Source organism: Bemisia tabaci, chromosome 6, assembly GCF_918797505.1.
Source record: "Bemisia tabaci chromosome 6, PGI_BMITA_v3".
NCBI lineage: Eukaryota > Metazoa > Arthropoda > Insecta > Hemiptera > Aleyrodidae > Bemisia > Bemisia tabaci.
The window spans coordinates 41402072-41415608 of NC_092798.1; the positions used below are offsets into that span (position 1 = coordinate 41402072).

General features: G+C 41.4%; 2 protein-coding genes across 2 annotated transcripts in view; both read right to left on the bottom strand.

Moving 5' to 3' along the window:
- The window catches only part of LOC109036419 (uncharacterized), a 685415-nt gene that overhangs the window by 234644 nt on the left and 437234 nt on the right, over positions 1–13537 (bottom strand). The window lies entirely within an intron of this gene.
- The window catches only part of LOC140224772 (uncharacterized), a 228378-nt gene continuing 226567 nt past the window's right edge, over positions 11727–13537 (bottom strand). The window contains exon 2 of the mRNA XM_072301368.1: positions 11727–12955. Coding sequence (XP_072157469.1) covers positions 12896–12955 — 60 coding nt within the window. The 3' untranslated portion in view covers positions 11727–12895. The remainder of the gene's footprint in view (positions 12956–13537) is intronic.

The window sequence follows — 13537 nt, forward strand, 5'->3', positions numbered from 1 at the left end:
CACAGAGATAGGTTTACGAACTCCCTATTTGTTCCCTATCTTTGCATAGAGAGTTTGTCTTGATGTAGAGGTGGACTCTCAGGATAGCGTGGGATACCCTCTCCATTTTGGCCTCAACTTGAGAGCTTTTTTTGAGCTTGGGAGTTGATTTCAGAGAAAACCAGCGGCACCATCGTGTTTTTCGCGAACTATTACATAAGAATCAACAGTCAAATCGCAAATTCCTCACACATACAACATCTCCTTTAAAGTTGGCAGATTAATAGCAAACGTTCACTTATTTGCCTCTATAAGAGAGAGAATACAGGGGTTCCGGTTAATGTGTGTGGCTGTGTCTGCGTCACGGAACTGTGTGAGTAGCTGGTGGCGTTTCTTGACAAAACAAGGAGCTGAGCTTGTGTCACTCATCACTCATCAGTCGCGACACGCAGCGCGGCAAGGCTGGGGTCACGAGAACGAACACCGAACATCCACTGTGATTTAAACAATTTGCCGGTTTGAGTTGAAATGATTCAATTTTTAGAGAAAATAAGATTTAATTTCAGCAGCTTTGGCAGCTTATATTCCGATGGGAAACTACAGTCATTTCTAGCTTTTTGTTTAACAAGATTTGCCGGTTCTCGGCTACTCATAATGCGAAAAAAAAGTTGAGCTTTAGCCGACTTTACATTTTACTTACTTTAGTTGTTTCGTTCAGTAAAGTCGGCTAGTAGCTCAACTTCTGTTTTCACTTTCTGTTTATTGTCCTTCGACAACAGAAAATCGACACATCCAGGGTCTACGTTATTCAATTTTCCGGAGATAAATGCCGAATTAAATCCGCTTCTGCAGATTCATCCGTTTGTTCCGTGAATATTGTCTCCACAACCGGGATTCGACCCCGAGACTTACTGACCTCAAGTCAAACGCTCTGACCAGTTGGTCAATCTGGCCGCTGAAGACAGTATTTGTGATGAGAATCAACAGTGAGCTTTTAGAGTATTTAATCAAATAATTGTCTCAGTTTTCATTATTCTCTCTATACTTTTCTAGTACACCCTAGCTTACAAACTACTTGGTGGCAAGACCAAAGAGTCATTCTCCTCATGAGCGGTCACCGGGACTGGTCACCCTTACATTGTCAAGAGTAAAGCTCAAAGCTGATCACGTATTCAGCGTATTTTAAGTAATTTTGCACAACTATCCCTATTCAAATCAGTCACAGGATGACCTCAAGCGACCTCTACCGTAGGGCAGCTAAGGTTATGGAGTCCCTCGCGCAGATGTGGCAATGCGGCTGGTGAGCACGTACGTGTAATCTTCAGCTAACGAGGAATTGGGTTAAGGATGAGTCCTTCTGTGCGCGACCCGCCGCGCGCCAGGGAGCTCGTTTCGTGGGTCGTCGGACCCCCTTCCCCCTTCGTGGGCTAATCCAATGACTTGATTGCTCAAAAAAGGCCCCGGGTGGGTGAAGCACCAATTGAAACGGAACTGGAAAATAAAGAGACTCCTTCAATACTCCGAGCTAAGGAAGAACATCGTATGAGCCATCAGGCGTTGCACTGAAAAAAAAAATATCGGTGTATTTACTAAGAAAAGGGTAAAATTACCAAGAATTCAGGGTTCTATTTGATCCCAGTTTTTTCTTGGTAAATTACCATTATAGAATTGGTAATTTTACCGAGAAATCTCTGTAAAATTATTGAACTTTCTCGGTAATTTTACTGGACCTTGGTAAAAACGCCAATATTTTTCATCGACTGTGGTAGAATTACCGAGATAAAATGGCTAAGTTACCGGGAATTGATTACCAGTTAAAGTGGTATTCTTACCTGAAAAAACACTAAAAATACCGGTTTATAGGTAGGCTTACTAGTCTGTCTTGGTATAATTACCAATAATTGGTAAAAAAAGTGAGATGGTAAAGGTACCAACGGACCTTGGTAAAAACGCCGAGAATTTTTTTGCAGTGTAAATCCCCAATTCGTCGGTAAACTTATATATATTTTTCTTCGAATTTTTCAGATAATTTTGCTTGCAATGTCACCTAAAGTGCTTGAAAATTGTGAGGGAAAATATGCATAACTTTCCTCAAAAATAAAAATTTTACCGAAGGAAATTTGGCAACTCGCGAATGTTCATACGGCGTTTTTCCATAGCATGGCGAAATAGGCCGCGAGGTATGAGTGAAGTTCAGCTCTGAAAAGAGGATCTATTCTTCAGCATGTCTTAAGAATTTGAGCGTGCGCGGATCCAAAGGCAGGAATCAAATATTCGCCACAGGTATCGACTGGTAGCATTGGATGTGGCTATGTTATTGCTTATGATCAATTTTGATAGTAGTGAAGCCTGCTTCAGTCGAGAATCTGTGGGATGATTTCACGTGGTGTTTAATCTATTAATGTATAATCTGATTGAATCAAGAGTATTTTTTCTTGTCGATGTTTTTAAGAGTCTGGACTCTAGATCCAAAGAGGTTTTTTTTTTTTTTTTTTTTTTTTTCCCAGTGTATATTTATTTTTTAAAAATAAACTTATGTACTGACGCTTATAAGTGCAAAGCGCAACACCTTAGATGATCCTTGACAGATTTGTCACGGCGCAGCGTATGCAACTGGATATACCGACGGAGAGCCGCACATACCACACCTTAGAGCTTAACCCAACCAGCAAATTCGAGTTGGATGAATGTTCTCCATTTTGGGAGACTAAAAAACACCACGAACCCTCTCATTTCGCAATATATGATGAGACGATATGATAGCCATCCCAAAATGAGCATGGTCGTGATCCCAACTTGTAAGAGTATCATCTGATTTTCAACAATCACGACCGGGCAAAGTTGATCAAGTTCAACACGGGAGCCTGTTAGGATACTTAGATAATTGAACTTTCTCTGATTAAACATCAGGGTTGAACCCTCTCCCGCCCGTTTCGGCCGCCCGATGAGACCGTTTCCAGCCGATCCAGAGAAATCCGAAAGTGAAGGTATAAGCTCACGTGCTTGTAAACTGCAGGTGCATTCCGCGCCGCAGCCTCAAAATCGTGGCTGAAATCCCTCGGGGTTTCAACGGTTCCGATTAATGAGTTTGCGTAATTTATTCAAATTCCGGCAACAGGGTGACGTGGTGCATAGGTGGCAGTAGCAGTCGTGGGCGAGGTTGCCGTTTCGTGCGAGAATTCCGCACTTCACCCTGCGGTTTTTCACGGATTTACGCGGAGATTTGGTCGCGGCAATCGTGACTAATTGCAACCTGCCGTATGCATGTAATCTTGTTCCGATATTGGCTCACTATCGATAAATTACTATCGGTTTCGTTTAAATTCCGTCCTACATTTTTCAGCTCGCCAGCGACGCGACGTGGGATGGCAGGAATTTTCTCGACAAGGCGCAGATCTCATTGTATCTCGAAGGCTTAGCCCTTGCGGTTTGCCAATCAGATTGAAGACACTCGAGTCACGTGGACCCGTTCAGAGACGATGTATTTTGGAGGTCTCGCACTGCTATCTGCCCTACATTTAAAGAGCATACTTTCGGAAGTCAACGCTCCGATTCGCCAAATGATGATTGTTGACCAAAGAGTTGAGAAAATTGCCCCAGAAAAATGGTTCAGTTACACGATCAAATTGAGCCATCAAATTGGGCCTCTCATTGGTCGCATCCTCACCTCAGGTCTTTTTCCACCAATCAGAGCTTCAGTTTGATGGCTCAATTTGATCGTGTAACTGAACCTAAAGAAAGCCCCGTTTAAAATTACGTTCTGTCACACCCAGGGCTTGGGATTGTGAATTCGCAATTTTACGATCTTTACTGTCATGAAAATGATTATACACGCTCGCAATTCAAGCTTCAAGAGATAATAGAATATGTTCGGTCAAAAACGCAAATTCTATTTCTTTAACTTATTGTTAGCTCCACAGAAACAGCCCTTCTGAAAACTTTAACTTCGTGCACCATGCTTTTTTTCCAGGGACGATCAGATCGTAAATTAATTTTTTCGGTACTTGAAAAATTCATCTTACTCCGAAGGGGGGGGGGGGGGCACGGACCCGAGGGGGAATCCTCCTGTAAACTCTAATTTCGTAGCTTCTCCGACATAAAGGTACATTTCCTACATTTCCACATGAGCTCCGAAAAGCAGAGAGTTTATCGGAGAACAAGGCTCACGTAGAAATTGGAATACGCCCTTACGTCAGAGAAGCGACGATATGTTGAGCAATACCAAAGGTCCGCCCGTTTGTTGAAATTCGCCAGTTTATAAATCACTCCCACTATTTTACTCACGAAGAATAACAAAGGCTCTTTATTTTCGCCCCTGCGAATCCTCTCATTTTCTTCCTTCGCAATATTGAAAACGGAGGCAACCAAAATACCTTTCTGCCGTGCTACGGAAAAACGCCTTACAAATATTCGAATGTTGCCAAAACTCCCCCGCAAAAATATTTATTTTTGAGAAAAGTCATGAGTATTCCTCATTGAAATTTTCGGAAACCTCTGAGTAAAGTATGAATAAAATTCTCTGAAAAATTAGAAGACATACACTCACAGGCTCCTCGAAAAATGTGCGTTTTTTCGAAGGAGATTTAACAACGACTGAATGATCATAAGGCCTTTTTCTTTCTTTTACCAAAGGCAGACGTATTACCACAAGCGCGTTTGAGATTCCTCCGTCTGCAATCGAAGAATCTCGGAGCTCAAGGTGCAACGCTCTCGATTTGGTATTCCGCGGGTGTCGTGTGGCATACCAAGCCTGCGCTACCGCAGCATACCGTTTTGGCAGGGCGTCGACTTTCGAGGGCTCGAGGATCGAGATTTCCACGCCGAAAGACGGGACGTATCGAAAGGAAAATCGATAGCCTGGGCGGTGGAAAACTCTTGTAACTACGTTCGGTGCTCGCGCAGTACTTGAATATCAATCAACGACTCCTGGTTGTCTAGGTGTGGACCTCGTTGTCAAATTTCTAACGTTTTTCAGCATATACCAAGGCAAGAGTCTGATTGAAACTGATAATGCATTTGCCTCCTTCGTCTTTGTTGATTTCTTCCTATTTTTGGCAAAAAAGTCGAAAATTTGATAACTTTGAAATTGATCTTGTCATACTACGATAATCCTCACAATTGGATGGATACATTTATGATTTGAAAATGGTTGGACGAGATCCGGTGATAAGATTGCAAAGGAATTGTAGGATTCCTTTGCATTACTTCTTCCGCCGATTTTAAAAATCTCCGAGTTTAATCCAGAAAGAGAGTCACTTTTAAGACAGAGAAACCTAGTCTTATTTTGAAAAAACGAGCCACTCTTTAACACACGAAACTTTGATCTTAATTTCTTGAAATATTTCCAGGAAAATCCATTTTCACTGGAGAAATACGTCTATTGGATCTAGAGTCCGGAGTCTTAAAAAATTTGACAAGAAAAATCACTCTTGATTCAATAATCTAAATCAGATTTTTGATTGGGTCGAGAGCCAGGACTTTTAATTTAAGCCGACTTTCTTTTGATTCAAGCAAAAATCCAATTGAATCAAGAGTATATTTTCTTGTCAAATTTTTTAAGACTCTGGACTCTGGATACAAGAGACTTTTTTCCAGTGTTCTAAAAAATTAACCCTCCATTCGGGACGATCTCCCTGAAAAATCACAATTATGGATTATGCTTGTGTACTTGCCACCCGACTGAGTATGCCAATATGCATAAGAATACAGCTCTCGTAGATTCTTAAGCTTTGTTTTTCTGTGCAAAACTCTCGGAGAAACACGCTTATATTGGGAGTTTAACCGAAAATTTATTCAATGGCCTTATCGTTGAATTCGTAATGAAGTCCAATCACCGCGCCATGGGAAAGTGACTGCGATAATTTGCCACCTTGAAGTGTGTTAAGGAGTGTATGTCCTCTCTGCAATGATAAAGTTAGTGACACATTACTGAAATCACTGCCCCATGACGATGGACGTGGGTAGTGTTAAGGACATACTTAGGATTTTATTAGTTTTACAATAGGTATTCTGCATAATAGCGACATTGAAAGTTTACTAAGTTCCTTTATAATGTTCCGACACTCATACGTCTTTTTCGCTTGCTTTAGATTTTTTCTTCACAGTACTCTCACTGCTACCCCAAATTCCTTACCCTATAAGCGGGTCAAAGAGGAAATCTTTCAAAAATTCTACTATAACAGTGGAAAAAAACACATTGGATCTAAATTCCAGACTCTTGAAAACATTGACAAGAAAAACTACTCTTGATTCAATCGGATTTTTGCTTGAATCAAAACGAAATCCGCTTAAATTAAGAGTTTCGGTTCTTGATTTAAGCTAGATTCTGATTGAATCAAGAGTAATTTTTCTTGTCGATGTTTTTAAGAGTCTGGACTCTAGATCCAATGTGTTTTTTTTTCCAGTGAACAGTACGAATAATATCGATTTAATTTTTCCACTAATTCGTTTTGGGACCAAATGTTTTTGGATGACATTGCACATAGGAGACCTACGGATTGCCTGAAACATTTTCAGAGCATATTTTAAAAATTACGAACTTGAAACATCCCTCGATGTTGAAACACGAACACACAAATTTAAAGTTGATAAAATACCCATTTTAATAATCTTGGGGGCTCATTTTAAAACCGTTTCAAGAGAAATAAAGTTTTAAAAAAATGTACGTACATTAAAAAATCAAAAATGGAAATTGTCATTTTATGAATAATATCCTTCTACTATTGCAAAACATTCCGTTAATTGCATAGCATCAATGTAACCTGTCGTATACTTATTCCTGACCGCGCGTTAAAGTCACCAAACGAAAGTTATTATTGGCTTCTACTCAAAAGAGACGTACTTTGGTTAAAAGGAACTATTTCCATTGTAACATAAGATGCTGTGCTATTATGGGTCTCATTGGTCTCAAGGTCTAAGTCACAATGGAGGTAACTCCCTTTAATTTAATTAGGTAAATCAAATCGAATTATAGTGGCACGTTTTTGTAAACAACCAAATCAAGAGGTTTTAGCCAGCTTGGTAGCACGTTTTTACGAACGGACCAAATCTAGAGGCTTCAGCCTAAATACTGCCACTTTAAAAGTTTCAAATTACTGGGAAAGACTTTGCGACGCAAGCATTTGACCTCTTAAAATCGCTGTACTGGAAATTGTGGCCGATCACTTTTAAGGATTGTGGCACAGTGCTACGTTCATCAGTTGGAAGGGTTCCGCTAAGCTATTCGCACAAGTCTGCCTATCATTAATTTACTCCAACACTAATTGAAAACTGATCGCCGCCGGCCTCCCGAAAGCCGGTAATTGAAAAAGAAGAATAAAATACTGGAACTTTACTTGAGGAGTCGATTAAGGGGGCAAAAGTAAACAAACGGGAATTGCCGGAAGCGAAACCGATGTAACGTTGCCACTCCGCTCAATAATGAGTGTCTATTTCAAGTCAAGTTTCATAAGTTGAGCCCGTAACGATCCAAAAATCCAGAATTCTGTGAGAATCTCCCCATTTTGCTGGTGAAATTCCTCCTGCGAGGATAGAGCGGAAATGCTGGATACATGAGCTAGGTCACATCTAGCACAACTTTCTGTAGTTCAAAACGTTTAATCCTCTCTAAGATAGCAAACACAATATGATGATTTTTCCACGATTTCTTTGTCATTTTACCTGACATTTCCTATAGTCGAATCTTAGAGATACTCCGAACGGAGGGTGGAGGAGGGGTCCGGGGGCTTACCCCCAAAAATTTTTCAACTACATTTTAAAGCATCTAATGAGCAGTTTGAGTCGATTTCGTCATGAATAACTACCAAATGTAAGCATCATCCTTTCTTCTTATCATCCGTGCCTTCCCTCTTTCTTTCCTCCCTTTTACCCCTCCCTTTTTCGGGCGAGGGGGGAGGGGCGTACACCCATACGTCCCCTCCTGCCTATGACATTCCCCAGTATTCCCAGACTATGGCAGCATTGTATGGAAGTTACATCGCAAAATTCCAGCATTAGCATAGGGACTCCGTTTATAACCGGGTAAAAAATTGAGGAGGACTCAAGGAAACAGGAGACTCCTCTTGTTAGTTATCTCCTTGTGATGCATCAAAAGTTTGAATCCTAAGCCTGAACATTATCCTGTCCATATTCGTGCGCTAATTTTAAAGACACCAGACTCTGAGATTCTAGTACGGCGCCTCTAGCACGCGCGTTAGGTCGAACGCACAGAAGATTTCTGCTGTGCTGAGGAAGAACGCCGTATGAGCCCAAGGATATTGCCAAATTTCCTCTCAGAAAATATTTATTTTTGAGGGGAGTTATGGAAATTTTTCCTCGACATTAACAGAAATTTTAGGTCAAATTACGAACGAAATTCTCCAAAAAATCGGAGGAAAAACGTTTACATATTTTTATGAAAATTTCTAATTTGTCAAAGGAAATCTGGCAACGTCTGAAGGCTCATACGGCGTTCTTCCTAACTACGGCAGATTTGGTCGTGTGCGTAGACGATTTGGCCGTGTGCGTGGCATAGCTGGCGTCGCGTTTGATGTTTACTTCCTCTTCTGGCGCGGGCCTGGTACCGGGTCGTTAAAATTAATTTTTTCGTACGTTTGACCTTGAACTTTGCGCGCGTCAAGCTCCGAGCTGGGATATGGGTCAACATCTCCGGGTTAATACTGTGCAGCGTTAATGGGCAGCCATTAAGCCAGGCGTGTTTGCCGCGTTGCATGATCGCCGATTTGAAGGCGAACTTCCCTAATTTGTTGCGAAACTGATGAAATATTTTTGATCACTATTTTCATTTTACTCAATACGAGGGCATACTTTTTTGAACTTATTTCTCTCCGAATTTTTTTTTTTTTTTAATTGAATCTATTCATTTTCACGAAGAATATTTTCGCAGAGAGCGCTATCTTGATTTACAATGGGAGGAAAACTTAACGTTTTCTCCGACCTGGATTTTTTTTTGCAGATTATTATAAGAATCAACCATGAAAACACGATTCTATGACATACGTTGTCTCTTACACGATAGATGACGATAATTTCGCAGCGGTTTTGCTGGAAATCTGACAAGCATGTTTCAGCTTTGGCACAGTGCACTGTGCATGCGCCTCATGAGAGAACTGCAATCACGCCTAACTTGTACATGTATCTCCAAATCCAATGCTAACGGCGCGCGGCACTTGTCGACGCTAAAATTGATTAGCCATAGAATTAATCGACTGTTTGGCTTTTCTGTGGCTTGTCAAGTTTCTTCTTCCCACCTACCGGTCCAGACGTAGCATCATACCCTAAAGACGCTTAATGTCTTTACCTCTGAAAAATTTGAGAATATTGGACTTGATTTAAACACACGGATACGTTTGGTAAAATGTCATTATAACATGCGGTAATGTAAACTATTTAATTTCTCGGAAAAGTTTTTCAGCTAAATTTTATTAGAGATTATGGTTTTGTTTCCACCAAAAACATTTTTCTTAAAGAGTACTTCCTCAAATCATACTAGAGCTGAGACTAGGCGTAAATTTTAGCACGTGATCATTGGTGATCTATAATTATAGCCTCCCAAGGAAAACTTTTGTTTTTAATAATCAACCAAAGTTGCAGGTTGATGCTATAAGAGTATGAGACTCGTGCCTCATGCAGGAACTTGGCTTTAAAAAAACAGCGGAAAGGCATCGGAATTTAAAGTGCAGGATGGACGATGGTTTTATAGACATTATCGGAGAAAAATTTAGTACGTTAATTTGCTTTTCTTTTGGGGTACCGGAGGAGCTTTTTTGAAACTAAAATTTTGATTTTTCAACTATCCTAGCCAGAGATCGCTCTCATGAAAGTTTTAATTTCGTGTGCTACGGTCCTTTTTCCCATAGATATTCCCGCATGGTTCGTATTCCGAAATAAAGAACTTTATTCCCTAGGTATCTATAAAAGCTCCTACCTGCATGCCAAAACTAGTGGCACAAACGTTGTTCACACACCACGGAAAAAACAACTTAGTGCCGAACCCTAACACTTCAGGTAAAATGGCGCCAATTCAAGACGGTAGGACTGAGCCCTACAGTCTGTAGGACTAGATCCTCGAGCTGTGGGGCTGGAGCCTAAAGCTGTGGGGCTGGACCCTAAAGCTGTGGGGCTGGAGCCTAAAGCTGTGGGGCTGGACCCTAAAGCTGAGGGCTGGACCCTAAGGCTGTAGGGCTCAGAGCACGACTGCCTTGAGTTGGCGCTATTTTACCTGACCTGAAGTGGTAGGGCTCAGTGCTAAGTTGTTTTTTCCGTGATGAGCCATGAAGGTCGGTTCCTTTTTGCTTTATGCACTCAATATACCAAGATCCCAAATGAAAGAGTTCTGACCTGCTTTCGACGTTCCCAAAATTGGAGCTTAATTGTAACCCCCCCCCCCCCCCTGCTTGGCTTGCAACCGAATCGGCCGACCAACCCAGAGAGCATGAACCCCGAAAAGCTCTGACGGCCCCACAGCGCGCTGCTCCGTCGTTCAGCCTCGGCAAAAACCGCGTATCCGCAACGGAATCCGAATGGGGGTTGCGCGGTTCTTGATTAGCGAGACGGGCACAAGTTAAACACGGTTATTAAGCCCGGAAAACGACTCACGAATTAATCTTTGTCAGGTCCACGCACATGCAGATCGGCCCACACCGGGATGGGTTCGGTGCTACACCCGAAAATGCAGGCGGTATGGCCGATGCTCGATTCATCATTGAATAATGCATAGCATGGGAGGATTTCGGATCGGGGTGGACTAATGAGCATATCCGAATTTGACCCATTTCAGGATGCGTATGGTGCGGGTGAGTCTACGCTCTCGACATTAGCGGATTCAGCAATTTGGCAACACCGGATTTCTTCCGTTTAAGCCTATGGAAAAGTATCGATTCTTGAAGGGGCCAGGTGCTCCGACAAGAATCGATTATTTAGCATAGGTTTAGCATGGAGGGATTCGGTGTTGCCAAATTGCTGGATCCGCCTCTGACTCTCGACCCGTGATTGGGACTTGGTGGTCTCGTTCGAGTTTTTAAAAAGCGGTTGCCAGTGAAATTTATCTGGTAGCTTGTCATTAATATTGAGCCGCGTGGATTTGCTAAAAATGTAGCTGCCCATAGACTTGATGTAAAGCTCGAACTTCTAGCGCCTTGTCTCCGCGGGACGATTCATGGGATTTGTCCCAGGGAAAAATCTCACTTGCGAAGTTGGGAAAAATATTGAGTTAGTCAATACTAATCACAGTACCAACTAAGAGTCCTTGTGGAGTCCCGGGAATGACTTCAAAAGAAGAGGAAGACATTTTGTTGTGTTTTTTAACGGGGAAAAATGCCAGAAGTTTCATTCTTGCGATTCAAACTTGGGAAAAATCCCGTGAAACATCCCGGAAAGACAAGGCGTGAGGCTGGATGTTGTAACCGTGAGGTCTCAACGGATTTTAAAAAGAAATAGATCTTAGATTTTGCCGGGTAATCTTGCAGAAAAACGGAAATTCCTTGATTTTCTCGGTCAATAACGCCCGATCACGGTGGAGAGAAATGTGATTTTTTTCGTTAGTTCTGACAGGAACTTCAAAACTCTCGATTTTCCATCTCAAAGAATGATATTTCGATTGATTGACGAGCTATCTCCTTGACAAAACCATGGGGCAAATGAGGGAATTTCAGGGTAAAATGCAACCACAGCGATCTCCTCATCCCCTCAATAATTTTTTTTTAAATTTTTTTTTTCTTGTTTCCAGTATCTCTGACTCAAAACATACACACTGATTATTCTGATCTTGAAACGCATGACAGACTCACACCTCAGTCACCTCAGAGGCTGATCTCAAACTATTTTTATCTTCCGACTCATTATGCCTCAACGTGTCGAACATTTCTCACAAGAAGGCAACGGTCCTCTAAAATTAGACGCGTTTCTTGAATTCAGCATGAAGTTGCAGTCTTCCTGTCTGGTTCCGTGACCGGAAAATTCCCACCGACCTAAAAAAAAATCCGGCCACACTTCGCGTGCGATTCGGGTCCGTGCGAGAGGCTGCGATCTGGACCAAAGTTCGGGTGTCGAACTGCATCTCGAACCAGATCAGAGCCTTGCGTGTCCGTAGGGCGGACGCAAACGCAAGTTCGAGGCCCACATCGAAGTTCGTGCTGCCGTGCTGGGAAAAACCACAAATCTACATACAATTAGCATTGAAGTTAGTCGATTTTTAATCAGCGTGTGTGGTGGTCTTCACGCATGCGCTCACGGTCAAGTTCCAAATGCAGGCCAGAATTAAGTCTCTTCTTTTATGCGTGTGCTTTCGGCCCCCTTCCTATCATTTCCTTGTTAACGATTTTGGATGTTGAATCGGAACCTTAGCCTGTAGCCTGTATTTAGCCTGTTTAGTTTAAAAGCTCTTTAATTGGAACCATTTATGCAATTTCATCTGTAATTATAACCCCCAAAAAAGCTTTGTTCCATTCCATTAGTTGTACACTGGAAAAAAAACCACATTGGATCTAGAATCCAGAATCTTAAAAACATCGACAAGAAAAAGTATTCTTGATTCAATCAGAATCTAGCTTAAATCAAGAACAAAGCCTCTTAATTTGAGCGGATTTCGTTTTGATTCAAGCAAAAATCCGATTGAATCAAGAGTGTTTTTTCTTGTCAATGTTTTCAAGAGTCTGGACTCTAGATCCAATGTGTTTTTTTCCAGTGTTGAACAAAGGCCCATTCCAAAAAGGGTACATATTTTTTTGTCTACGTTTCCTTCCTAAAATATGCTAATTTTATAAGGTGATTTTTCTGAATATTCTGTGCAAGGATGAGTGGATTTTTATCGGATGTAAAGAAAATAAAGCGAATAGTTACGCGGTCTTGGTTGGAAGATTGTAGTTGGTTGGTTGATAAAGCACTAGATGGACTAGTGCCAAAAGTCCTAACATGTGAGTTACTTACCAAAAAATGAGAGGTAAGTCTTGGATTCAACGAACGAGTAAAGACAACTCACCTGCAAAAAAAAAAGGACAACTTCATCAGAAATGTTCATGCACACGAATATTATGTATTAAATCCTGTATCATAAAAATGAGAATACTGCAGCTAAAAGCATTCTTTAGAGGAGGCAAAAATGTCGTGTGCAGGTTTCGAGCATATTTAGGGGTGGATAGATCGGTCCTTTCGAACGAATTCAAAAGATTTTTGGTGAGGCAATTATGTTGGAATCTGCAGCATTTCGTTTTAAACGTCGAAACCAAAACAATTTGATGACCATAGGAGTAGGAAAACGCAGACAAAATCTAGACACTGGTATAGGTGGGATCAAGATGTGACTCTCTTCAATTCGAGAGGTAGATTTCCACGAGTGGGCCATAAAAAACATATAAAAATATGCCGCAGAAATTGTCGAGATTAGCGCATGAAATAACTGAGAATATTAATAATCATGTCCAGCATGAGACTAAGATAGGAAAATTCATCGCCTCCCTGACATAAAGGCGTAACTACACTCCGCAATAAACCCTGTCGTCCATATAATTTAATGCTTTTCGAGGCTCATGTCAATGTGCATTACGCCTTTTTGTCAGCCAGA